The sequence below is a fragment of the Prunus dulcis genome, chromosome 3 (genome assembly GCF_902201215.1).
Source record: "Prunus dulcis chromosome 3, ALMONDv2, whole genome shotgun sequence".
Taxonomy (NCBI): Eukaryota; Viridiplantae; Streptophyta; class Magnoliopsida; order Rosales; family Rosaceae; genus Prunus; species Prunus dulcis.
This window is the reverse complement of record NC_047652.1, coordinates 19,095,295-19,123,060: the sequence shown is the minus strand read 5'-3', so window position 1 is coordinate 19,123,060 and position 27,766 is coordinate 19,095,295. Positions and strand designations below refer to the sequence as shown.

The 27,766-nt window shown below is 36.9% G+C and overlaps 3 protein-coding genes across 5 annotated transcripts; 2 read left to right on the top strand and 1 right to left on the bottom strand.

Annotated features, from left to right (window-relative positions):
* Positions 1–1,134: 1,134 nt before the first annotated feature.
* Positions 1,135–1,518, top strand: LOC117621932. Its single transcript, XM_034352459.1, has one exon. The coding sequence runs from the start codon at positions 1,135–1,137 to the stop codon at positions 1,516–1,518; it is 384 nt and encodes a 127-aa protein (XP_034208350.1).
* A 2,080-nt stretch (positions 1,519–3,598) lies between these two features.
* Positions 3,599–8,564, top strand: LOC117623585 (NEDD8-activating enzyme E1 regulatory subunit AXR1-like). 2 transcript variants are annotated; one of them, XM_034354628.1, is made up of 15 exons: positions 3,599–3,797; positions 3,988–4,160; positions 4,243–4,406; positions 4,535–4,645; positions 4,993–5,072; positions 5,301–5,451; positions 5,550–5,643; positions 5,925–6,013; positions 6,577–6,650; positions 6,750–6,912; positions 7,046–7,131; positions 7,558–7,641; positions 7,722–7,902; positions 8,024–8,141; positions 8,236–8,564. In XM_034354628.1, the coding sequence occupies exons 1-14, from the start codon at positions 3,760–3,762 to the stop codon at positions 8,105–8,107; spliced, it is 1,572 nt and encodes a 523-aa protein (XP_034210519.1). In that variant the 5' UTR covers positions 3,599–3,759; the 3' UTR covers positions 8,108–8,141; positions 8,236–8,564. The 2 variants fall into 2 exon arrangements, with proteins under 2 accessions (XP_034210519.1, XP_034210520.1); XM_034354629.1 differs by lacking the exon at positions 7,558–7,641 and having other exon boundaries at positions 3,686–3,797.
* Positions 8,565–8,741: 177 nt separating this feature from the next.
* LOC117623584 (protein RRP6-like 3) lies at positions 8,742–14,726 on the bottom strand. Of its 2 annotated transcripts, none has more exons than XM_034354627.1 (12): positions 14,364–14,726; positions 14,013–14,260; positions 13,835–13,933; positions 13,594–13,677; positions 13,404–13,490; positions 13,057–13,177; positions 12,377–12,561; positions 11,849–11,887; positions 11,032–11,534; positions 10,453–10,951; positions 9,468–10,150; positions 8,742–9,378 (listed from the first exon to the last, which is right to left on the bottom strand). In XM_034354627.1, exons 1-12 carry the CDS (start codon positions 14,596–14,598, stop codon positions 9,372–9,374), a joined length of 2,790 nt encoding a protein of 929 aa, XP_034210518.1. In that variant the 5' UTR covers positions 14,599–14,726; the 3' UTR covers positions 8,742–9,371. The 2 variants fall into 2 exon arrangements, with proteins under 2 accessions (XP_034210518.1, XP_034210517.1); XM_034354626.1 differs by having other exon boundaries at positions 8,811–9,349.
* Between the last annotated feature and the right edge of the window lie 13,040 nt (positions 14,727–27,766).

Sequence of the window (27,766 nt, the reverse complement as noted above, 5' to 3'; positions counted from 1 at the left end):
ATGTAGACCTACTTTTCTTTTGCGACCTCATCCATTTTAGAATATAGTACTCATTTTCTTTAGTGTTTCAAGGGTTTGATTTCGATGAACATAACTTCTAAGTGCAGCACGTCAATGAAACTATTCGATCGCTTATTTTTAATTCAATAATTGTCATTTCATAAAATTTACTTATGATTTCCTTCAATAAAGTGAAAATTGACTGTTAGTGGACCAATAATCATTACCATTGTGTGTTTTATGGAGTGAATTGAATACCACATATCTAACAAATATGAATACATTTCATATTTGTTAATATTGTAACCATGTAATATAAAATGTGTGTTCTACTTATTTCATAAAAAATACCAATATTACGGTGTAAAAAGCTTAAATTTAAGATGATACACACGACATCTATTTATGAATACCATGCATATGGTTAAATACGATGGTGAAGGTTTAAGATCATTTCCATTTTGTGCAAAAGAAGTATCAATCTTCAAATGTAAATGTCTTCATGTTCATCTCTTTCAGATATAATGAATAATCTCCACTTTTTCTTGTATTCAGCTTCGTTTTCCATCACATATCTTCTTGACAATTACATCATATAATCAAATGTAATAAAACAAATTCGATTTTAATACAATCCATTAAAAAAAGAAAAAGTAATTCGAACCATTTCCAATTAAAATGAGATTTGATTTCTCTACTCATGTCAATTCAATCAAAGCGGCACATGTTAGGGTATATATAACAAAATCATTCACACAACACAACTTGTATATAAGTAGAGACAAGCACCAGCCCACGCGGGTTTTGCCCAAAACCGGACCACACCGCCACACGTCACCATCTCACACAAAGCAAAACCACCCACCAACCAAAAAAAAAAATCACGAGGGCGCACAAAAACAAACCAAAGAAAATCAAATACCCTACTAGTCTTTCCGCGCCTCAACCCTCTCTTTTGAAACCCTCACACGCCTTCCTCTCCCTCCACTTCTTCCCGCCTCTCTCTCACTCCCAAACCTTAAAAACCCCCCCAAACCTAGCCTTCTCCATCTCTCTCTAAAACACCAAACCCCATTTCTCTCTCCCTCGCTCTCTCTCTAAAACAACAAACCCCCATCTCTCTCTCTCTACACCATGAACCGTCGATCTAGAACTCTGCATCGCCGGTCCTCCCTGAACCGGTCGACCGAGCCGTTCCTCAAATACCTAAAGCCCGGCGCGCTCGCCCAAATCCGAGACTCGCGAATCAGCAGCGCCAGATCGCACCGTCTCAACTGGCTCTCTCAGATCTGTACGTCGCCGCCTTCTTCTCCGGCGAACGACGCTGGTCTTCCACAGGTCAACGTCATCGACGGCTTTCCTTGCTTCTCCGGTCGGATCTATGGCCCCAGATGCCCCCAGAGGAAGAAACTCGCGGCGTCCAAGTCCGTTCTGTTCCTCAACCCCTCGAGCCCGGTTCACGACTCTCCCGATCCGATAATTGATGTGTTTAGTACGGACATTCTTGCTGCACATTGAATGAAAATTGATAGAATGTTCTCTTGAACCTTGTTGTAGATTAGTTTTTATTTGTAGTTTATGGGTGGTACTTTGGTAGAGAATTGTTTACATACAATTGAGATTATTAATAAAATTTACCGAAAAGTTCCATAACAGATGCGTTTTCCAGTGGTTGATTTATGATTTTGGTACTAATTTGGGATGCTTTAACTGTTTGATGTTGTGAACTAATAGTGGTGTTTGGCTGCTTAATTATTCATCTTGTTTGCGCCGTAAATCGAATTATTGCATGGGATAATCAAAGGTGAACGACATGTCTTGTTTGTCTGATATTATGAACTCATCGGTGTTGTCATTCAATTGTGATTGGTTCGTCATGTTATGTCCAAAAAGGAGTGGTGTTTGGCTGCTTAATTATTCATCTTGTTTGCGCTGTAAATCGAATTATTGCGCGGGATAATCAAAGGTGAACAATGTATCTTGTCTGTTTGATATTATGAACTCATTGGTGTTGTCATTCAATTGTGATAGGTTAATAATGTTATGTCAAAAAAGGAGTGGTGTTTGGCTGCTTAATTATTCATCTTGTTTGCGCCGTAAATGTGTCGTGTCTGTTGGATGTTATGAACTCATTGGTGTTTGTCATTCAATAGTGATAGTTTCATAACGTCAGTGGTGTTTGGCGGCTTAATTGTTCATTTTGTTTGCTCCCTCAGATTGAACAATTGTTTTAGAGTTGAGTAATGTGCCCTGTTTTCCATAGATGGGTTTCGCTGGGAGACAATTGAATTGGTAGTACTGATAAAGAAAGGAGGATTCTTTGTTTATGATGGCAGCTCATTTACATCACTACATGTTTTTCACTTGTTATGTTTTCTTGCTTGGTGATGTAGTTTGCGTCTTTGGTAGTTGTAGCTCATGTGTTTGTTGTGTGCAATGTGATTTAAGTCCACTAGGAACTGGGTTTGTTCTGATTTGGTTGCTTGCAAAAAGAGAAAGATTGGAGAGGGAAAGACTGTTGCAAACTCTGCGCATCAATGTCTTCCCTTTATTGCAGGCTTTAAGTTCTGATTTGGTACTGCATTGATCTGCTTTAACTGTTTGGTGTATAGAACTCATTGCGTTTGTGTCATTCAATTGTGATGGGCTCACGATGTTATGTGAAAATTACTTTAATTGTGATTTTTTTTACTTCTTAATTGTTCATCTTTCGTTTAAGCCGTAAGTCGAATTATTGTAGCAGTCCAAATAGGTAGTACTGGATCCACTGATAAAGAAAGAAGGCTTTGTTAATGTTCTTTTCCATGTTCTTGTTCGTTCATGTATGTGTATCTGCTGCTATTCTTTGCCTACCATTGTGATAGTTTTAAATATCATTTATTCAGTTCTTGGCACTTCATATGTAACTGCTGCTGTTCTTTTGGTGCATCTTGAGAACTGGAACAATGTTGAAGTAATTCCTCTTTTCTGTTATTCAGTTCTTGGCACTTCATCCCTAGATGTTGTCTCTGTCCATGGCATTGTTTCTTTAATTGTGGTTTCACTTTACTAATATTTACAGCTCTACCCTAGTTTAACTTGAAAATAGGTACTAGTCTTTTTAGCTAAAATTTAACTTGAAAAAAGGGAAGTATGTTAAATTTGGAACACTGCAAGCAAATTGATTATTATGAAAACTGAAACCAAAGCAGAAAAAATTTCTAAAGGATCATACCAATGATGAGTATCCCTAAAGATACATGCTCGATTAGTTCGTTTACTTCATTCGAGTTTGAATCCCTTCAAACATGTCTTGGCCCAAAAGCCGAAACCGTCACAAACTGGATAAATGGATTGGCCCATACAGCTGAGTTGGGTTCAAAATTAAGGTCCAAGTCCAAGACCAATCATTCTACTAGGGTTGGTTGATCCACTAACGAGCCCGGACTATGTGGAGTCTATGAACCAGCGGAGAGCCATGGGTCCAATAACTCCCAACTTCTAGAGTCAATCGTGCAGCCTCATTTTAATTTTCTTCATGAATTATGCCATTTCAATTTTTTCGTTTTCCCTCCGCACCACTAAACTAAAGAGAGGAAAAAAAAATAATAATAAGAAGAAAAGGAACCAGAATGGAAAACGACACCGTATAGTGGTAATAGTCCTTGCAAAGCTCGGGTTGTCGTCCCTTTAGATCAGTGTGCTGCCTGCAGCTCTGCGTAACTACTAAGCGAATTATTAGAGGTTTGTGAAGTCACAGAGAGAAAAAGGCAAGCATCAATGGCTGAACCCAAAACCAAATACGATCGCCAGCTCAGGTATTGTTTCTCTCTCTCTCTTCCCCACTTTACCGTTTTTCGCTCCTCCACCGTTTCACTAATTCCGTGAGCAGACTCTCCACTTTCAGCTCGTTCAAGCTTTTTCGCTCTAGCTATTAACTTCTGTTTGTTTTGTTTTGTTTTTCTTTTGGGTCACTGGCTATGTGCTTACGCCTAATTGAAATTGCAGAATCTGGGGCGAGCAAGGACAGACAGCCCTAGAGAAAGCCAGCATATGCTTACTGAATTGCGGTCCTACTGGTTCCGAAACCTTGAAGAACCTTGTTCTTGGTGGGGTTGGAAGCATCACCGTCATTGATGGATCCAAAGTTGAATTGGGTGACCTTGGAAACAACTTCATGGGTATGTTTTCTCTAGTTGTTGCTGCGTTTGATTGCTCCTTTTGAGTGTACTGTCCTCTCATATTGATTGTATATTTTGGTAGTTGATGAATCAAGCGTTGGCAAATCGAAAGCGAAATGTGTTTGTCAGTTTCTTCAAGAGCTAAACGATGCTGTTAAGGCCAAGTTTATAGAAGAGTATCCAGAGGCTTTGATTGAGACAAACCCATCATTCTTTTCTCAGTTTACCTTAGTTGTAGCCACTCAGGTATGGGCTGCTGATGCCAATGTCTTTGCATAGAGTATGGTTCAGTACATATTTCTATTTTGTGATTTCTTTAGTCAGAGTTGTTAATAGAAATATCTTTGACTGGGGTTTTCTAATTTTACCATCAGCTAGTGGAAGATTCAATGGTAAAGCTTGATAGAATCTGCAGGGAGGCAAATGTGATATTGGTCCTTGCTCGCTCTTATGGCCTCACTGGGCTTGTTCGTATCAGTCTGAAGGTAATGCGTTTTAAGTTTGTTGTTGGAAATGTTTTCTATGTCTTGGTATTCTGGAACTTGAGGATTTAGCTTTTGTACTACAATTGAAGAGAGTAATGGAAATTGTGAGGAATGAGAATTGATGTTCCTCCAGAGCTGTGTCCTATTTTGAAGCTTGATAGTTTAATTATCAGAGGCGTTTTTCTGATTGATTACTTCATAAGAACAGGAACGTGCTTTGGAACTTGCTTATATGGATATCTAGATGTAAAGGTGAAAAATGGATCTTAGAAAGTTTGTTTATAAATATTTCTATTTGAACCTAAATAGTGCTTTTCTCCATTTTCTCTATGTTTTTTTTGGGGCAGGAACATACTGTGATTGAGTCAAAGCCTGAACATTTTCTGGATGACCTTCGTTTAAATAATCCATGGCCTGAGCTTAGAGGGTACAGAATTCTATTTTTTTAGTATGTTTTTATCTGAGACATTGTCCACGGTACTTTTTTGGATTTCTGATATTAAGTATTTGTATGTTGTCTTTATGTTAATTGGTTTTGGCCTATATAAGCTGATGATTGGCATTCTGGTTTCTTAGCCCATATGGGTGTGTTTCCTGACACCATGAGTTTAGGTTTCAGAAACCTGATTTTCAATCTATTATTTATTGACGATAGGCTTGCAGAAACCATTGATCTAGATGTGACAGATCCTGTTGCCCACAAGCACATGCCATATGTTCTCATTCTTGTCAAGATGGCAGAGGAGTGGTCCAAAAGTCATGATGGTAAACTTCCATCAACTAGGGAAGAGAAAAAAGAGTTCAAGGTTTGCCTGCTTGATTCATGCATTTTCTGTTCGTTTTTATTCTTACATTTGCTCTCTAGCAATATGATTTTTTTCCCTTGTGGTCTTGAATTTGGTAGGAGCATATCAAAGCTAGGATGACTGCACTTGATGAAGATAACTATAAAGAAGCCATTGAGGCCTCCTTCAAAGTCTTTGCTCCACGGGGAATTAGTGAGTATATTTTTCAAACATTGTTGTAGTTTTTTAGTATATTTTGCAGAAGATTCTGTTGTATATTGACATAATTGACATAATATAATTAATCTGGCAAAAAAGATAAATGGCATCCTCCACATGTGTTTGATGACTTCTACATCTTTATAAACTTTGTGGTATTGCACTATACTTCTTTGTAGTTTGTCATCATACTGTGTTTTCTGCCTTGAATATTGATGAGTCAATAGCAGTCTGACTTTTCTGGTAATTTTTCTTCTTCTCATTTTATGTCTCAGGTTCAGATTTGCAACAGTTAATTGGAGATAGATTTGTGGAAGTTGATTCCAGTTCATCTGATTTTTGGGTGATGGTGGCAGCATTGAAGGTTTGTGAAACCAATATTACATCAATTACAACTGGATATAGTGCGCTCAGGATAAAGTTATTGTCGCATAAATGCATATCTTCTAGAGTCTCTCAAACAGATTCTTTCTTTATTGTCAACCCTTTGTGATTGACAAGCCCTTCTGTTTTTCTGAAAAAACAACATATCAAGCCTATCATTTTCAAGACTGAAACTGTCTTTTAAGTGTTTTTTCAGTGATAATTGGCTGTGTTATGTTTAGGCAGTTAACCATACATATTTCGCATAAATAGGCTGGGTCCAATAGATTCCTAGGTTTTCATACTCAAAGGGAATGCACAACTCATGTTCAGAGTTGTTCTCATGCTGAGTTTGTCTCCCTTGAATGCTTCAGGCAGACGTTTTAGTTTCCTATGAAGATTTCAGCCATCTTACAGTGGATGTATGAAGCTTGCCAATATTATTAAATTTTATTGTTGAGAAAATTAGATGCTCATAATTATCTTGTCCGATATCATATAGGATCTAGATCCATTTCGTTGTCAATTTCTCAAGTTGTATAATCAAGAATCTTCTCTTTGCAGGAATTCATAGAAAATGAAGGTGGTGGCGAGGCACCCCTTGAGGGATCAATACCAGATATGACATCTTCAACAGAGTTAGTGATTGATCTTCCCATAATAGGATTCTATCCTTTCTTTTTTGTGCTTTTGAAAAATAATTTGTTGACACAAGAGCTCTATCTACTCTCTTGTAGGCACTATGTATGCTTACAGAAACTCTACCAAGCCAAGGCTGAGGCTGATTTTCTTGTTATTGAGCAAAGGGTTAGGACTATTCTGAAAAGAATTGGTAGAGATCCAAATAGCATCTCAAAGACAACCATAAAAAGTTTCTGCAAAAATGCAAGAAAACTCAAAGTAAGTGTGTTGAGTTCCACTTTAGGTGTAACCTACATTTATTGCTCATTAGTATTGTAAAGTATTTCTTTTACTTAAGCCTCTTGATGTGTGCCTAGTTGACTTCAATTGAACACTAATCTTTACTTTGTAGGTTTGCAGGTATCGCCTTGTCGAAGATGAGTTCAATTCTCCAGTCCTGCCAGAGTTGCAGAAGTGTCTAACAGATGAGGATTACAGGTACATTATGATTTTACTAGCGTTGCTTTTAGATTATATTATTGCAGAACAGATTCAATAAAGGTTTTTGTATAGTTACTTTTCCTGTCAGTTAAGGAAACTGATATGTGGGTGCTGTGCCTGTGTGCTACTGTTATTCATTTAGAGAGTTTCCAGTTGTCAAGTAGAAGACCCCTTGTTAGAAGGTTTCCAGTTGTCAAGTAGAAGATCTCTTGTGATTTGTTTTTTCTTGATAGATTTGTATATTATTTTTTCTTTTTATAAATATGATGTGGTTTTTCTACCGTTAAATATAGTTTCTTAGACTTTACATGAGAGAAACTAATGGATATGGAGTTTATGACTGAAAAGAAAGAAAAGAAGGTTATATAGCTAGAAGGATTTGTTTTTCTTAAAATTCACTGTTTTCTTTAATTTCCATGACAGTGTTGCTGGTGGGTTTTATATTTTGCTTAGAGCTGTTGATCGGTTTGCTGCCAATTACAACAGTTTTCCTGGGCAATTTGATGGGTAATGCCTGATACTGTTAATGACCATGTTATGGTACAAACTTGTAATATTTGTACTGATTCATGCTCACTCCCTCATAGTGTGATGGATGAGGACATATCTCGGTTGAAAACTACAGCTGTTGGCCTGCTTAATGATTTAGGCTGCAATGGTGTAACATTAACTGAGGACCTTATCAACGAGATGTGCCGATTTGGTGCTGCTGAGCTCCATGCAGTTGCTGCTTTCATTGGAGGAATTGCATCTCAGGAAGTGATTAAGGTTTTTGTGTTTCTAGCTTTGCTTCATTTGATTGCCGTTATTTTTACAACCAGGGATCCACATGATGGTCATCGTTAGCTACTTAAAATGACATTTACCTTTTTTAACATGTCACTGACAGCTAATAACAAGACAATTTGTGCCCTTGTCTGGGACTTTCATCTTCAACGGCATCGATCATAAGTCTCAATTGTTGTCTCTATAGAACTTTCTAAAGCCAGAGAAGATTTAAAATGGCTGTAAGTATTGACCTTTGGTAAACATCCATATCTAGAATTTATTTCTTCTGTTTGAGGAGATTACCTTAACCTAACCTCTGGTTTTCATTTGTAGATGATCTTTATAATTGGGATTGGGCAAATTAAGGTTTGATCTTACAGCTTTGTTGCATGCCATTTTTGGCACATTTTGAATGGAGACTTCCTTCCCGTTGGTGAGAGAGGCAGGATTGGTCTTACAGCTTTGTTGCATGCTTGCGGTCACATGATATTGGAGTAGTTTTGTTTCTAATTCCATTATCCCCTGGATATGTGATGTAAGTAAGGCCAAAAAAAAAAGAAAAAAGAAAAAAAAGATATGTGAGAGCGAGAGTGAGACAGATATATAAGAATGACTCCACTTTGCTTTAACAAAAAGGAAAATCTGATTATTTTTCGCGATTTTCTTTTATGTTGTTATTTTTGCCTCATCTCTTGATCAAATTTGGTTAATATGTGTTATGGACTACAAATTAACGAATCATATCGTCTTCAGTAATGCTATTTGGACACGCTTAATTAACCATATTAGATGAGCTGACTATCTGATTGCAATAAATAAGAAATGAGTGAAAGCAATACTCAGATACTTAACTTCTGATAATACGACAACTACTTAATTAAGAGTACCAAATGCACAAAATTCAGAAATCAAAAGGAAAACTCACATGAAATACTGGAAATAATGAAATACACAATATGCACATTAAACCGCAAAATCGAAGAGATTCTTGCTCACAATAGCTGTGTATGAATAAGCTGGGAAGCTGTCGTCTCCTTTTGGATAAAGAGTAGCATGAATTTCTTCTGGGTTTACTTGGCTCTTCCTTTTGATAGTCAGGATGTTCTTATTAATCATGTATTGAGTACCCCATCATTTTTCTAGAATTCAATGAAGTTTTCCCTTGTATTGCCGAGGTTCCGTAAACAGAAAAATACCACACAAAATATTTCAAAACGAGTAGATATTTGTATTCTAAAGAAAACTTAAAATATAAAAGATACAAGGGAGCGTTTGGAATAGGGACATGAGGACTGAGGGAACTGCAAACAAATTCTCCATAGCATATGAGATGAAATAGAATCACATGTCGTCTGCAACTGCACTGTTGATTCATAAACCCTCGGCGGCAGCAGAAGCCTTCTTGGTAGGATTGTAAACACTAAATTCGCCAAAGTCCCTCCTACCACTGGAAAAAACAGTGCCCGTTATCAGCCCCTTGGCATAGATGAACAAAATTTCCGCACCTAAACATAATTATATAAATCAAAACTCGAGGCAAGCATAGAAAGAGAACAAGCATGTACCTGTGCGTAATATCCCAGCCGGAAGGTAAGAAACGAGGATGAACAGCTTCAACAAATACTTGTCTCCACCTTTGACAAAACTGACGTATACCATCTTCGCCATATTCCTTTAGCAGATGCTCCACAACTTGCTTACCATGTGGACCATGTCCTAAGAGAGACATTTTTGATCTATGTTTAGGTTGGGAAATTGCATCATCTCTAGCATAGTAGACGTCAACTGATCCATTTTGTGCACTACTCTCACAATCACCATCAGCATTTACAACAGACACAAACTGCATATCAGAGACTCCACTTATATCTGAGTCCATGTTCTGAACAACGTCAGAAGCTTTGTCATCAGACCCCAAATATGAATTTAAAGAGGAGTTGCCTAAACCAGCAGCATCTTTCACCATGATAACGTCTCTATCATCTTTTCTGGTAAATGCTTCTGTTGTACTGGTACATGATTCATGTAGAATGTCAACTTCTGACGCTTTAACACTGGCACATGCAGACATGGTAACAGTATTTTTCTCCTGATCTGCATCTGAAAGAACACGCCCTCTAGACTTCCTGAAAGAAAGCCCTTTCTTCTTTTCAAATCGTCTTCTCTCGTGAGGACTCATGCCAACCAGCAAAGCACTCTCTAAATCTTCCTCAGATATTTGCCTCCCTCCATAATATCTCATAACAATCTGCAAAGCAAATAAATATTTATTCACATTCACATAAGCTCCTAAAATCAAGAGACTAGCAGTAGTAAAAACCCGTAATGTCAAAATTAACGGAATCAACACAAAAAAACCTTTGGTGTGGCCTTTCACAATCATGGATATTTATACTGAATGAAATGCAAGAAAAAAAGAAGCCATTTTACTAAAGTTCTACCAAGAGTTGTAGCATTCACTGTCCTTTTGCTTTATCCAACCATAAATGAACTTATATACCATTGTAATAATTTTTAAAAAAATCAAGAGCTAAATATACGCTCATGTACCTCTGTCAGTACATCACGGCGCGTGGATGGCATTCTTGGTCCATGGCGCAAAAGAGCCATAGCAGCAGTTCGCAATTGTAAAGGAGATACACCTTCCTCCTCAAAAGATGTTGCCGGCACAGATGACTCAGATATAGCATGAGCTTGTTCTGAAACAACCACTTTACGAACAAAAAGTGGAATCCCATATTCTGCAGCGATCTGTTTTTTGTACTTCTCAGCAGAGGCATGAGCTATTTCGTGACAGTCCACGCATACTAGGACAATATCATGAGAGCGGTGGCTTTTCATATGTTCCGGAAAGTGCATTCTGTAGCATGAGGGAATTATTCGGTACCGTAAGTAATGATTTCTTTCGCCGCAGCCAACACATATATTTTTCTTACTTTGAATGTAAAAATCATTGCCTTCATCTTCAGGACGGCCTTTGGGCTCAAAAAGAAGCATAATGGCAGGTGGATTTTCATCAACAAGTTTTGCCAAATCCCGACGAAGATACCTGTAAGATACAACATTGGTCATGCCAAATGCAATCCATTTTGTGGTAAAACGTACTAATTAAGAGATATGACTGCCAACCATTCAAGCTTCCTGCGGTCACAGTAACAAAGCAACCGCCCATCATCTGCATAGATCCTGCAATTATGATAAACTGGAGCTTTGCAGGAAAATTTTTGAACAAACAGCTGCCGAGAACTTTTTCGAGCAACTTTCTTTGAGTTTCTGACCCCATTTTGTCTAGAAACTTGAGTCATTTTCAGATTACACTTAATCAGCAAAGCATAATTGAAGATAGACAGTGGACAACTCCCATTTGTACCCAGGCAGTTTTGAAGAATCCGGGGAAAGAAATCATCAGCGTTGCCAATTTTGTTCTGGAGCAGATGATATAGATCATCCAAATGACTGCAAACAACAGGGGATGGAGATGAGAGGCCTGAACTCAAACTTGAATCCACATTAGAATCAGCTTGAGCAATGGTAGCTAATATGTCTGTTGGGGTCGTTGGAGCTTTATCTGCAAGGGCAACAATAGCTTGATCTGATATTACATATCTCAAGCTCTCATCATGTACACGAGCCTGGAAAGGAAGTAAATGGCATGTGATTGCTTAAGTATCTAGAAGGCGATCTCAGTACACTAAGGTGCAACATTACAAGATGAAAAACGTGAAAATAAGAATGTATGTGTCTAAGTTTCATGAGATAGGTTCGTTGATATGTTCATCAAGAGTAGGTACTCTTCGTCCATACTGTAAATTGTAATGTCAATAATGAAAAATTAAACAAATATCTGGACAAGAGAGTTAAAATCTATGTATCCATCTTTCGACCAAAAAATAAATAAAATCTATGTATCCATTGTAGCCAAACTTCGGGAAAAGGTAATACTAACCATTAAATCTCTCCATGCGCATAATTTGCTCACAGTACCCTGAAACCAAAACACAAACTTTTGCATAAGTATACTTAGTTTAATAAGTAACTTTGTTCATTAGAAATGTTACAAGAACCATACAAGAATCTAGAAAGAAAGGCCAGGAAAAAGAAATTCTAACAAGAGCTGGCCTCTCAATTCCACGACTGCATGCTTGACCACGGAAAAGCCCTACAGTTCCTCTCATCAGCCCAAATGCAGCAAAAAATACCCAACAGGACCACCATCCACAAAGCTTTCTTGGGTCTCTTAACAAAACTACAGTCCCAGTTTAATAAAGGGGAACTCACTGAATCCAAAATACCCAACTCGATCCCTCCTCCCCCCCGCTGAGGAAAAATAAAGAAAGAAAAAGCTCCCAAGCTATGAACAATGCAAAAATTGGTGGAAAGCAGATGCAAATGCATTTTTGCATTGATGTGATTTATTGATTATATGCAATACTTTCAACTGCTTGAAGTGTCAAGAACATCAAAAGAAGCATACCTGGATTTCACAAGAAACTGATGAAATTCCTCTTCGTCCGTTCAAATGGCGGCTAAAAATTGATGATGCAGCAGACTCTCCAGGAGAAGCTTCTATCTCTTTAGTGTAGAGTTGCAAACACATCAAGTTTGAACGCCGACTAGCCTCGAGAACAAAATGGAATTTGTCATTGGAACAGGAGTTTTCTGATAGAGTGAGATATTTAGAATTTCAATGCAGTGACTATGAGAAAAGGTGTAGGCATAGTTTGAAAAAGGTTATCAACTTGAAATCAGAGCTAAGCAAGAGTTACCATATAACACATGCACTTTTAGTTTAGTTCATGATTCATAAAAGATTAATAGATAAGTATCATCACAAATGGTTAACTTCATCATGTCAGAAAACATTCAGAGGTGTGCAGACACACACATACAATGTCAAAAATTGGAATTTACTGGTTTTACTTGATATGAAAACTTTCATCATTTCATCTTATTCAGGTTATGAACTCTCAGGAAACAAAAAGGATCACAGGGGTGCAGACACGCACATACAATGCTGAAGACTGAAGACTGGCATTCACTGGTTCTGGATTTCAATGCTTATAGTATGTTCATGATTCACATGCCATAATCCTTTCATTTTTCATTAAATAAAGAAGGTCAAGAAGAAGCTATGACACAAGAAGGAAGGTGTACCATTATCCAGTATTTCTAGCTCAGCAATTAAACAGCGTGAAATATACAGTAAATAGTGTGCATCTGTTCGAGCATATTGCACCATTTCTGTTGACAAGGGTCGTTGCCTCCAGTCTTCGCGCTACAAATCAATATGAGAATGGATAAGAAGCAATATGACGTCTCTTATGAGAACAGTAGCTACATCTCAAATCCTTAAAACAAGATTTTCGAAATCTATGTATAATTGTTGGTTAGAAGGAAGGGTTACTACTAACTAAAGTCAGGTTAACCATTTAGTAGAAAATTATAAATTTAAAGAAAGAAGCAAGCAAAAGGATCAACAATAAGACAGCGTCAAGCCAAACCTGTAACAATTTGTTTGTGACTACTCCACAGTAAGATTCAAGTAAATAAGCCAGTGATTTCTGTGATTTTGACAACACTTCGCAAGCCTGCAGTGTATTAAAAAGAACACGAATTGAGTTTTATGTTTATATAATTGAGTTTACATGTCATATAACACTGATCCAACATAATACAAAAATGACAGCTGACCTTTGCAGTATCGAAGAGATTAACAACATAAATATGGAAATCCCTTTGTAGCCAGAGAACATCACTATCTGCCCCATGGAACACCTACGTACGTCACATAAAATACCCACACAAAAAACGGCAATACAATTAAAACTCCACCATCTTAACGCTAATACATTACAAATACAATTCATTCATAGTGTGACCATTTGCACCCAAATCAGTAACACATACACAAAAAGCATAAATAAATAATTACCTTACAGATACTAGCATCCACAAAAACTGGCCGAAGAAGGCTCATGCAATCACGCAGAGCAATCGTGTCCACCAAATAATCTTCTTTCTCAGTAGAAATCTAATCAAAGTATCACCAACATTAGAAATGTACCCACAACATATAGACATACATTCATTTGTCAAATGATTTAGCTTACCTGCACTAAAGCTGTGAAACCCAAAAAGGATCTTAAGCTATGCTGCTCAGTGTCAACGCCAAAGACCTTCTCTTTACTCAAAACCTCAACGAGTTCCTTCAACTGCGACTCGGTCTCAACCCAAACGTACGACTCACTCAATTTTTTCAAATCCACATTCTTCACCGTAATGCACTGAAGCTCAAGCCGAGGACTTTCCATCAAGGCAGTGACTTCCGCCTCGTAAGGATGCGAATTCCAAGTCTTAACTATCCACCCAAATTTCAAACTTCCATTAACATTTCCAAGAGAATCAAATTAACCAAAAAAAATTCAACGAAAGCAAACAATTTTCTGAGTGTTACTTAATACCTTCTTGAGGGTCGTTGAGGAGGTTTAAATGCTTGAACGAAGAGTATGTATTATCAGCTAAGATACGCTTGAATCCGCACTGTGGCTTGGTGTGATCGGCTCGTAAATAACACCGACTTTGGGGGCACTTCTGCTTTCGGCGTCTTCGTTCTCGCCCGAGGAAGAAGACTGAAAGAGCTGTCAAAGAAGCGAGGGCAACTACTAGTATCTTCAGCTGTTTGGCTTTCTTCTCCATTTCTGTGATTCTGTGTGTCTTTGCTGCTCGGCAGCTTCAGCCTTCTGCTTCTGTTTCGCTCGATCGAAGCAGAACAGAGGGAAGTCACGGTTTGCGTTCGCCGCGGGCTTACGTGGCACATTCAAAGCAGCACACGGCAGACCGTTAATATTTTCAGTAAGACGACAGCTCGTTTTTGTGCCTCAGGCTCAAGCGGGCCTATTGCAGTCCAATCCGACATGGTAGATTGGATTGGGCTGTAGTTTCCAATTAGGATCCGTGGCCACCCAAAAGTAGTCTTTGGGCACCCAATTTCAATTTTTTTTCTTTTCCTTTTTCTAAAATCTGATATATGCCTTGTATTCTCTGTCAATCTAGCATAAATAATTGACAGCTCTTATAATGAACTTTGATCCTTGAGTTGAGTGTTTATTAAAGAATTATAAGAGATTAGCTGAAATTGTTCCTATGATTTTATTTATTTATTATTATTTGTTCACGGGCATAATCATAATCAAATATGTACAAGCCTTTGATGCAATGGAATATTTATCAAAAGCCTGTAACTCAATACAAACGATAATTTGAATTACTATGAAATATTCTAACTTAAATGAAAGGAGGGCGGTATAATACCCTAACCAACCAGCCTAACGAGATGTGCAACAATTATGTAGTTAAAGACTTCCAATTGGCCACACACAGTACTTGAGGGATATTGGAAGGGTTGTAACAACAATTTGGAAGGTGATGCTATTAACACATCATCAATCTCAGAAGCACATAAATTTACTGATCGCAAGTTATATCCAGATGTTAATCTGGTTGCTTATCTTTAGTTTTCTTGGGCTGTAACAGGATCTATGGAGATTTAAATTTTCCTGATAACTGTGCTCCATTTGCGTTTTGTAATTTGTTTAGGAGAGAAAGGTATCTACATTGCAGAGTCAGTCGCTGCTAAGAATATGAAACAAGCGAAGGGCCGTTTTCGGATGTATGAGGATGCCACGGTACCAATCAGTTTCTCTTTTATGCATTTGGACCAATTGTTTTAGAAAATTATTCTTAAGTTTTTTTTGGCTGTTGCATTTGTTTTTGTTCCCCAAGACCATGGTGGTTCTAATCATTCTGCAAAAGTAGAGCCAGCCAATGGTTGTACAGGTAAAAGGAAGTCTGCAAAGAAACCTGGTGAGTTATTGTTGCATCTCTACTTTTTCCACTGGAAATCTCTCTTTGTTTTTTACTTTATGAATTTATTAGTAGCATTACAATCATTTTCATATGTTCTGAATATCTTTTTGTCATTTTTGGATTGTTGTCTTTCTCCAGCTTGTTATCTCTTCCTTCCATTTTTCTTATTTACTAATTATTCACTAAAGAAATAATAATTAAAACATAATTACTAATAAAAGTAATTAAATAAGGCTAAGATATTATTTAATTACTAAAATAAAAAATTATTGACCTAAAGATACTAAGTTCATATTAAATTTATAAAAAAAAATTTATACCAACGTAATTTCGTCGGCAAAAATTTATCGCGGCGAATTTGCCGGAACTTCTCCCAACGACACTACATCGGCAAAGGTAACTTTTGTCGGGAGAAGTCTAATCCGGCAAATATTTGCCGGCATAGACCTGTGCCGACGAAAACAATTGTTTTTTTATATTTATTGTTATATTGTTATATTTAGAGAGTATAGCCGTGCGTCTGTACTTTCTAAATAGCATATAGTCGGGTGGCTGTACCCTTTAAATAGAATATTATGACAGTATAGCCGCGCGGTGGTATCCTTTAAGTAGAATATTTTCATAGTATAGCCGTGCGGCTATACCCTTGAAATAGAATATTTTCACAGTATGGCCGCGCGGATATACTCGATAAATGGAATGTGTAAAAGCATAGCCGCACAACTATACGCTTTAATTATCAGTTACGTTTTAATTATTGTTTACTTAGTGAATAATTAGTGTTTAAATATTTTATTAAAGAAAAAAATTAAAAAAATTAGTTTCTATTTATTAAGTAATATGATTTATGAAGTTAATTAAAATATTTCAATAATTAAATAATAATTAAAATATAATTACTAATGAAAGTAAATAAATAAAACTAAGATATTTTTTAATGTTGAAATGGCTCTTGGCAGTTGGGCCTCAATTAGTTAACCACGAAACTGGCTCATTATAGAAATTCCACTGTGTTAATTTTGGTGGTATACAGTGCGGCAGCTAGTTTTCAGTGTACACCTGAATAGTCACAAAGATTAGCAAAACTAAGAAACAGGATGATCCGAAATGTAGCAGGAACTTATTTTTTGCGGAACAAAAAAGATTAAAATATTTTTTTTTTAATCCTAAACACATTTTTGATACTGCTGGTAAACCCTTGTAATGAAAATATTCTTTTTTTACGGTCTAAAGAAAAGTAATGAAAATTAACCCCAACATTTGGATAAAGCTTTAACAAAATACTGATCAGACAGTGCAGCCTTTTCCAAAGCAACAGCTACCTGAAAATGACATAAGATAAACGCACTCAAACTCAATAATTGCATCAAATGATACTTGCAAACGACATAAGATAAGTGTAGACAGACATAAAAGTTGCATCTACTTCACATCAGTAGTTTGTTTGGGAGTGGGGAGCATTTAACATGGAGATCAGAAATACACCTCAATCAGAGGCTCCCTTCCAACAATGGAAAACACTTCATCTGCCAATTTCCTTATCACCTTAGCTCTGGGAACATAGTTTTTGTACACACGATGCCCAAAACCTGACATCTTTCGCTTCCTCAAGTAAGAACCGGAAACAAATGATAAATAATTGTTTCAATATGAAGCCTCTTCAGCAGTTAGTGAACTACTAGATATAAGACAAAATACCTGTTCTTCATAACCCCTATGAACTCTGGAATGTTCTCAACAGTTCCAATCTCATTAAGCATCTTAGGCACAGCCTGCAATAATCCAGGCAGAAAAAAAAAAGAAACTGTAGTGGCAAAATATAACACAAGGGAAATAATGAATAGAAAAACTGAAGTATACATTTCAACTTAGAAGTGATCTTCCAATGCTGTGCTTAAGGAACTTAAATTCTAATACTAGCTTACAAGCATTAAAAAAAACTGCTTATACAAATGAAAACTTAATTTCTTATGAATATTTATATTCAAAAGGTATAGCCGCGCGGCTATACTATTTCATTTAAAAAAAACAATTAAGAAAAAAGGACCCTCCCAGTTGCATTAGTTTATACTAGTTTCAACATATCCAAAGCAGCTATTGAAGAGAGGGAAATTTCATGGTAAATCAATCTGATAGTTCATTTTTTTTTTTTTTTTTGTGTTGAAATTTCACAGTAAATCAATAGAGACTCGGGTAATGGCCTAATTGACAGGACCCGACCCAATTTTCGCTTTGAAAACCGAGCCGACTCCTGTGCGTGTCCGACACCTGGCAACTGTCGGACACAAATGACCTTTTTACCCTTTTCCTTAATTAATTTCCTTCCGACTTCTGCCGAAAATTCGGCAGAGTCTCCCCTGTATTTTTACCATACCCAAAGTCTTCCACCTGCCAAACAATCTCAGAAATCCTACCAACAGCCAGACTAATTCAACAAACAGTTTCCAACCTCAGTTCCTTATGTTCAACAAGATATCAGAGCAATTTCTAAACAAATTTACAGAATTTACATTAAGTTACAACGAGTTCCTACACTTTGGTGGTGGGTCGGAAGCTAGGAAGATGGCCCGGGTGGTTTCCCTCGTTCTTCTACGGCCTGGGGGCGAAAACAAATTTAAAAGTGTGAGTGGACAAAAATAATGTTCGTGAAAATCATTTGAGAACATACTAACCCCCCGTTTGAAAAACATAGGGATATAGAACTAAAATCTGATCATAATCAACTTGAGATATTCAAAGAAATATAGTTAACATGATTATAATCATATACTAAACAAAGATATATCAGTATAACTCAAGTGAACTTACTAATAAAAATGGAGTAAGTAATAACTGCATTAAAAGTTTTTAAAATCCTTTAAAACTGCCACCTAATTGTACCCCTGATAGCCGTCAATTCCCTGGCAGGTCTCGGGCGTCACACAGGCTACCCGAGCCTCAAACTGGCGAAATCAGGGGACTATGATCAGCCTGATCCGCCGGCAGGTCCTCGGTGACACCAAGTCACTCGAGTCGCTCAGGCAGGATGCAGGGGACCGTAGTCAGCCTGATCCGCAATCCTGGCAGGTCTCGGGGACACAGAGTCAGCCGAGCCGCAATCCTGGCAGGTCTCGGGACACCAAGTCTGCCGAGCCGCAAATCCTGGCACTCACGGTCCGAGCGTCCCCGGAACTCGTGAGGCAAGTCAAGTGCACTGACTAACTGAAATCGGACCGGATGTCCGTCGACATCGGTCCAACTCTGGGTAATCACCAACTGTAAGGTGGGTACATGGTGGTCTAAAATCACTGTTTCTGATAAAATCTGCTAACTCTGAGCTAAGCTGCTGTTTTAGCTCAAGAATCTCAAATCTGTTGTTTAGTTAATTTGTATAAAAATAAAAGTATTGCATAATAAAATTCATGCTAAATCACTTATTCAAGTTCAAATATAAAATATAATTATAAAATCCTTTTAAGAAAGAAAAGTCCACTCACTGCTGGTCCGAGCTAGCTGGACCTCTCGAAGGTCCCTCCTGTGGATTAGCCGGACTCCTGGTGCCTGCTTATCCAAGAATGATAAATTAATAAACTGCTGTATAAAAAGAAATTTAAATTCAACACCCTGCCTCCGGCTCCTAGAAATACGTGCATTTCATCCCGAGTTACTCCTATGCCCACATTAGCCCTTTTTAGACACTTGGACCACTCTAGAAGGTCCGACGCTCAACTAAGCGATAAGCTGCCCGATCAGCCGACCCGGGACCCGTGGGGTCCACGATTCCCGATGGCCAATCTGGGCTTCCCTGAAGGTTTTTCATAGAGCGGGAACCATGTTCTGCGAATTTGGTCCGAATCGGACGGTCGGATTGGCCAAAATCGCGTTATCGCTTAAAACCCTAACCCTAGCCCCAGGGTTTGCGATTCCGGAGTATCCGGGACTCCGATTCGTGATCCGTCGAATCCTACGCGATCCTGAAATCACGTAGACCGACATATCCAAAATTCAGCGCGATCGAACGGTTAAACGACACTGCATCCACGGATCGCGCGATATGGAAAATCCGTTCGGGGCTCAAACGGACTCCGAATCGAGATCCGCGAAATCCCACGCGCTCGTGACGACACGAGGACCTCAAAACTGGCCAGAGCCGTGCCACCACCCTGGCCCACGCGCCGCCACACGCGCGGCCAGATTGGGTGTCCAAAGCGATTCGGGTGTGTCGAAAAATCGTGGAACCGAGACTCCAAACTCCTACCCTAGGTAAAACACCCTATTTGGAGTCACTTTTGTTCTTGGACCACCCCCAAAAAGTGGCCGGAAACAGTAGTTTTGAAGGGCCAAAGTTTCGGCCAAACTTCAAGTCGAAAATCGAGTGATCTAGAGATGAAATCGCTCAAAGCCCAGCCTACCCTCAGTTAGAGCATGAAAAATAGGTGAAGATCCATACCTCACTCGAAAGATTTGGTGAAGAAATGAGGGAGATATTCGAACTGAAAGTTCGAACACGACCGACGGCAACAATGGCCGATTCCGGCCAGGCTCCGGCGTGCGCACGGCTGGGGTTGGTCGGGAAAAGTCGGCGGGCGAGCTGCGGTTCGGATGGGACCGGTGCCGGAGATCGGGTCGCGGTGTGGTGGCGGCTAGGTCGGCTGGAAGGGGAGGAGGTCACGGGTGCTGTGTAATCGGGAGAGAGGAGAGAGAATGACGCGGGGAGAGAGAGAAACAGGGATAAAAATCTGACTTTTGGCCAAATTACCATTTTGCCCTTCGTGATGTTTTGATCGTATTTTCTTCGTTAAAACTCCGATTTGGGCCTACTCCGTGTCTACGGACTCGTCTCGCCGTGCTCTACGCAACGGCGCAAGCGGAATTCCCGAATTCTTTCCCAATCAAAAAGTCAAATTTTCCCCCTTAAAAAAAATGCGATGGCAAAATCGTCTTTTGGCTAGAATAAAGAAATCTTAATTTTTAGATATTTTGGTTTGGGTTCTTACACTAATAGTATTAGATAATGCTCTAAATTACTCTTATCGATAAACAAAAAATCAAGGAAAAAAAAAAGGTACTCTCAGAACACCAATAGGCATTAAATAAAAGAAAATTAAGTACTATATCTCACTTTGATGTGAAAGCGTAACAATGGGTTTATTGTCCTAATAATATCGGCCTTTTATCATATTTTATCCATAGATTGATAAAGTTCATAAAAAAAGATAAAGAAGACAAAATGAATAAAGGAAAATTCTTACAAATAAAAGAAAAAAAAGATCCCAGTATATATATAGAGAGTATAACCGCTCGACTATACTATTTTTTAAAAAATAATTAGAAAAAAAAAATTGAGTATAGCCGCGCGGCTATACGATTGTTTAGAAACACTAATAAAATAGAGTATAGCCACGCGTCTATACTATTTTAAAAAATGAAAATCATGAAAAAACTGGCTATTTTATTTATTTATAAAAAAAGGACTCGCCTAGCGATTAGGTGCCCACATGTCAAAAGAAGTATTGCCGTGCGGTTATACTATTTTTAAGAAACATTAATAAAATTGAGTATATACACATAATCTTTTACACTGTGTACTTCCTCATCTTCTACTTGCACATCAACATCTACAAACTCGTCCACATTAATTGACTCACTATATTTGTTCACATCATCATCAAAGACATCATCTGCAAAACCTTCATCAAACTGATAATCTACAAAACCTTCACCAAACTAATCCTCTACAAAACCTTCATCAAAATGATAATCTACAAAACCTTCACCAAACTAATCATCTACAAAACCTTCACCAAACTAATCATCTACAAAACCTTCACCAAACTAATCCTCTACAAAACCTTCACCAAACTAATCCTCTACAAAACCTTCACCAAACTGGTCATCATTGAAAAACTCATCATCACCCCCATAACCATATTACTTAATAAATAGCAACTAATTTTTTTGATTTATTTTCTTTAATAAAATATTTAAACACTAATTATTCACTACATAAACAATAATTGAAACATAACTGATAATTAAATCATATACTAAGTAAATATTCTATTTAAAGGGTATATTATACTAAACTTTCTATGTATAGAGTAGAGCCGCACGGCTATACGTTTACAATATTCTATTTAAAGAGTATAGCAGCACGGCTATACTATGAAAATATTCTATTTAAAGGGTATAGCCAATCGGCTATACTGTTAGCAGTTTCTATTTATAGAGGATAGTTGTGCGGCTATACGTGTATTTATAGAGTATAGCTGCGTGGCTATACTGCTATAATATTATATTAAAAATGTAGCCGTGCGGCTATACTCTTTAAATATAACAATAAATATAAAGTATCGAGTGAACAGTCTGGATAGAGTGATGGCTAAATAGCCGAATGTCGCAGTTACCTTGTTTTGGGGACTTGCGCTCCTATTTATGGACTTTAGGAGGGGTGCATCTTGAGTAGGATTTCGATTTGGGACTGTAGGCATTGCCTGAGGAGGCGCCACATGTCATTGTGAGAAATCTCTAATAAAGTGGTCTTTTGCCACGATCGGCAGCCCATGGTGTTGAAGGCTAAAAACTTGTCGATGGTACACGGTGAGACGAGATAGATTGTTGGACTTAGTGTGTCCTTTTCGTGAGTCCTCATTCCACGTGTCGTTCTCTGATTGGCTGGTCAGATATGGTATAAACAACCACAAACCTGTAGACTTTCGAAATTCTGTAACCAAAGTCAAACCCTAATCAGTTTCTTGGCAAAAAAGAAAGGAATTGAATCTCTAAAGAACTTGCACATAAATTGGTGCAATGGGGAGAAACAAAAAGCCAAAATGAGGGTGCTATGAGATCACTACCAGGACAATTCTTCTACTTTGTATTTTGTATCTTTACTTGGCTACTTGGAAGCTCTAAAGATGAAAGGCAGAGTAGATGTTAGGACTAGAAGCGGGTTCAATATTCACGGCTGCGGTTTTTTCTTTTCTTTTTTGGTCGAAAACGGTTGCCGTAGTCTTATGGTGTGTGCGTGTGTGTTTGTAGCATAAATTTGCTTTTGCTGTTATTTTGAGGCCTCTACGTTATTGGGCCCAATAATCTAATTCTCCAAAATTAAATTTCATAGAACCCAAAACTAATTCATGGACACCCAATTCCCTTTTTGTTTTCTTTTTTTCCAAATCAAATCAAACCAAATCAAATCATTTTATTTTTATTTTTTATATAAATAATATTGACAATGAGGTTTTTCTCATACACACTGCTAAGACCACTGGTATGTAAGTCAAGACCCTTTTCTACTAGGGTAAATTTTTTTCCTATAGATTATAATTTTATATATATATATATATATATATTTCTGAATCTGTGGTTGGTTGAAGTGGCTCCTTCAATATTGCCACAACTTGTCAATCAATGCTATGAAATAAACTTTTTTTAAGAAAAAAAAAAATCATTGGGGAATAAAACAAAATGATGTTCTTTTCAATTTGTGTTGTTATAAATATAAGTGGTTGAAAGACTTAAGACTCCATGAATTGATTCCATTGCTTGAAAACGACATTGAAATAAATGGCTTTGACTGCCCAGACTCCTGCTCTGCTCCTCATTTACTCTTTCTATTCCCAAAAGCATATAAACAAACGAGAGCATATACAAGTAACTATCCGCATTTATTTTCACTTTGCTTTACAGATTGAAATTATAATGCTTAAAGATACCAAAACCAAAAGCTTGGGAGGAATTGAGTGCATGCAGAATGCAGATGGCTTGACATGAAGAGCACATGTTTATATGGGCCTGCAGACGGAAAGCAATGGCTGGAAGATGATGGGCCCACTCTAATATGGGGCATTGATGCTGCCACTTAAGGAGGCCTGGCGCCATGAATGTAGGACATGCTGACCTTCCTGGGCCTGCATGATGGAGATTGGAGAGAAAGAAAATGAAGTTGGAAGAGATGGAGGGGCATTGAAAATTTGAAATGGAGACAGCTTTTGCAATGGCTCCTTGAATAATATAAGAGAAGAAAGCTAACAAGTCCATTTCAACAAACATTCGTATACACATATAGCAATGAAAGCACAACTACCAAGCTTGTGACATTTTTCTATTTGCGGGAAGGTGGAAACTTCTGGAACTAAGACGTTCTTGTAAGGAGTTATTTTCCCTTTTAACTAGACAAATTACAGTGTGATATTTGAAACTTAGAAAGTTATGAGATAGAGTGAAATCTAAAAATCCGGTTGAGGAGTGTGTTTGAAACATACAGTCACTCACGCATACGTTGGTGACTCTCGACTATTGATGCAATTGTGTATGGGCGACTGTCATGACAAAATCCAAATCCGATTTGATTAAGCTTGAGTAGTCAGCTCTTTTAGGTGGTAAGCACAATCTGATTTTCTTCATTCCATGTAAAAAGTTAAGATTTGATTAGAAAGCCGTAGACAATGGCAATCATACTCTTATCATAAGCACCTTCAATGGCAACTTTGAATATAAGCACCTTGAATAAAGTACCTTCAAGTGTACTGAAAAAGAGTTATCATAATGATACATAGAGATAGACCATAATAAAATAATGGGATCCCTCTCTCTCCCAGTCTCCCTCTCCCCGCTTGCAAATTGGGAAAATGCCAGAAAGTATTTTCTTCATCATGGTACAGAATTACAGAAACACCCTTTGCCTTTGGCTTCATGGTAAAGACTCCCCTCTGGTTCTGTTGGGTTGATAAATGGCCTGCACCAACCAATAGATTGAACAGATGATCTCGTGGAAATGGCAGCTTTGGGTTGCTTAGAGTTGGAGAGGGTAGGGAAAATGTAAGAAGTGGAGCTGTAAAGCGACAGGGACTCATTTTACAAGCAAAGAGGCCCCCAACCAATTCCACCACACCTTTTTATTTTTCTTTCTTTTTTATTTTTTCTTTTTTCTTTGCAGAGTTTTATTAGTAGGGTTTCAAGTGGGTTCATACTTGTATATGAGTTCTTGGGTTCAATTAATTGTATGAATAGTTTCAAAATTATTAGAATATAATTGAGAATATAGCCAACGGGATGTAGCTCGGTTAAAAAAGTCTTGACATGCATACAAGAGTGGTCTCAGTTTCGAACTCCCATGACATCTTAGTAGAGTTTCTATGAGAAACCCCATGCCCTTTTAGTTTAGACTATTATTTGAATTAAAAATAAAAATAAAAATTGAGAATATAGATGTACAAGTTTACCAACCTAACGCAATAACCTTTTTAATTTAGAATTCTAACTACTACATGTTCAATGAGCTGGAATTGGTAGCCTTTTTATTTATTAGTGTTTGATGAATAGGTCCATATGTCGTACTCTTACACTAACCTCTTAATTCCCCCTTTTTTCTTTTTTTTTTTCTTTTTTTTTTTTCTTTCTTATATCTCTAAAGACAAAAAAATTCATCTTGTCGCAACTATGGAAAGTGAAAACCAACCAAGGAAACGCAAAAAAGAAAAGGAAAATCTATTCAACAAGGTGATAAACAATTCACTACTTTTCATTTGGGACAGCTTCACACTTTTAAAGTAGTTGAAAGATATAATTCAACAAATAACCCACATTTACTTTGAAGATCCACATAACTTTATCATATCTCACTTTCATACTAATACCAGAAAGAAATTCGAGAACCAAAAAGGTTGATTATCACAAGAATGATTTCTTTTTTTTTCTTTTTCTTTTTTTTTTATAGTCAAGAAAGTGATATATTCTTACTACTAGCCTTTCTGCAGGCACGCTGCAGGCACTTCCGTGCCTGCAAGAGGCATTTTTAAAATTTATTTTAGAATTAAAAAATATAATTGGTAATTATGTTCCATAAAAATATGATCTATTATTTGAATTTTCTTTTCATTTGAATTTTTTTATATGGAAAAGTGTGAATTTACCATATTATCCTCACTCATTTAATTAATAATTTTAATTCTTAATGTTTGCATTAACCAAAGACATTTTCTGATATTTTGAATGTTTTATCATTCTCTACCTTTTGCTTTATTTATATAGATTTCATGAGCGACCAAATTGATTTCACAATACACATGAAATTAATTGAAAGCTGTATAGGACCATATGAGTCTTCAAATTTTTTTTTTTCTCTCTTCTTCATCAATAAACTGCAAATCCTCAAATCACTCGATAGCCTACCTCTTTCTGTTGTTAACTCTTATGATTTGGATTTTCGGACGTGCGTGCCCTTGTGAGTCTAAATTTTGTTAATTAACTTATTTCCTCATAAAAAAACATAGAAATTTTTATTAACATGATTGATTCACTGTATAAAACTTAATAATAAACCTAATTAATTATGAAACAAATATCCAACTCCAAGATCTGATGAGCTTTTTAATATGTCAAAACCGACAAATATCGAGACTTCCCACAAAATTGAATCTTAAATCTGAAATTTTTTTTTCCATTAAAAAAAATGGTTCAAGATTCAAATTATTTTGTGAGGTAAATCCGAGGTACACGTTTCCAAGAACCTTTATCCCAACATATTAATTTAAAACTCATCTAATTAATCTTCCTCCTCTCCTGAAACGCAAAGAGGATGTCCCTGCGGCTGAGGAGTCGTAAAATCTAACGTGGGAATAATCAATAATGACACGTGACACGTGGGCCCTACCATCATGCAGACTTTGCAGTTTCCACGTGAGTCAGAACACTACATGTCACATGATTAATGGACAGGATGGATGGGGACCAAGGAAGCCTTCGTATGAGAGCTTGCCACGTAACACGCCGCTAGATCTGATCACGTGCACGTGGCTAGTTTTCCCGTAAGTGAGTAGTGATGAAAGGCCCAGTGGCCAGCCTAACTCGGTGCTTGGGCTTTTCTTTTTGTATAAACCAGGTTTCTTATCACGTCATCAGCTCATTAGAGAATTCTTATAAATGTTAATTAATTGTCTCTTTCCTCTCAATTTGAATTTTTATTTTTATTTTCTTAATAATTAATTAAAGTTTAAACTACTGATATACAGTCACAAATCTCCATTCATGATTCATGAACCACGATTAGCGAGTCCTTTATTTTATTTTATTTGTTCTGAAAATAAGCATGTATGAGGAATACTAGTTTAAACCATAGTTTGTAAAATATAAAAGGGGAAAAGTACGTACGTGTTTTATTCAGTAAATTTTTTGACTTCGGCCACTATATAATATTTTAATATAATATATTTAAAATTTGTAATATATATTATTTGTATTCAATAATATATAAATAATACATGTATAATAAGGGAATTTTGTCTTTATTATTGAAAATTTTGTAAAAAAACACGTGTATTAAAGTGACGAATATGTATATATTTGTATAATACATGTATTGCATGTTTTTTTTAAACGTGTATTTTATGGAGTCTTTCATATGTGTATGAAAAATGGAAATGTTTTAAAAAAATACGTACTTGTATATTATACTAGAAAATGCTAAACCTAAAGCATGGTCTGATAAAAAAGAAAAAACCCTAAACCATGGGAAAGTCAATATAAAACCTTAAACGGCAATCATTTGTGTAACAACAAACTCCAAGCTATATGTTTGCACGATGAGTTGTTCACACATAGTGTACATATATATTTATGATCACCACAAATACTTGAGATCTAGATGTGGGTTTATTAACTACTAATAGTTATTTAACAAACACTTGTTAATTGATTCAATTGTTTTATACCGTTGTATTGGTCGTATGTTTATTGTTTAAGTCAACTAACACTACGTGGTTTAAAAACGAAGTAGGACAACATGCATTTACAAAAAAATGTCAACGTGTACGCTCCTACAAGTATGTCAACTGAGCATCTACAATTATGCTTTCTATTTTTTAGTTAAAATGTAGCTAAAAACACATAAAAATTATTTTATAAGCTCTTTATAAAATTTGAATTCCAATCATACTCCCTAATTTAGGGAGTCATAAATATTATAATTATTTTTAATTCAATATGATTGGTCCATCTCTATATATAAAAAAAATTG

Excerpts from the sequence above, each read along its gene's own strand:
- LOC117621932 (XM_034352459.1), top strand. The coding sequence starts at position 1,135 with ATGAACCGTCGATCTAGAACTCTGCATCGCCGGTCCTCCCTGAACCGG.
- LOC117623585 (XM_034354628.1), top strand. The coding sequence starts at position 3,760 with ATGGCTGAACCCAAAACCAAATACGATCGCCAGCTCAG. Across the intron at positions 4,407-4,534 it reads CCTTAGTTGTAGCCACTCAG|CTAGTGGAAGATTCAATGGT; the intron begins GTATGGGCTGCT and ends TTTTACCATCAG. Across the intron at positions 5,452-5,549 it reads AAGAGAAAAAAGAGTTCAAG|GAGCATATCAAAGCTAGGAT; the intron begins GTTTGCCTGCTT and ends TGAATTTGGTAG.
- LOC117623584 (XM_034354626.1), bottom strand. The coding sequence starts at position 14,598 with ATGGAGAAGAAAGCCAAACAGCTGAAGATACTAGTAGTTGCCCTCGCT. Across the intron at positions 13,491-13,593 it reads ATCTCTTCGATACTGCAAAG|GCTTGCGAAGTGTTGTCAAA; the intron begins GTCAGCTGTCAT and ends AATACACTGCAG. Across the intron at positions 11,535-11,848 it reads GCGCATGGAGAGATTTAATG|GCTCGTGTACATGATGAGAG; the intron begins GTTAGTATTACC and ends CTTCCTTTCCAG.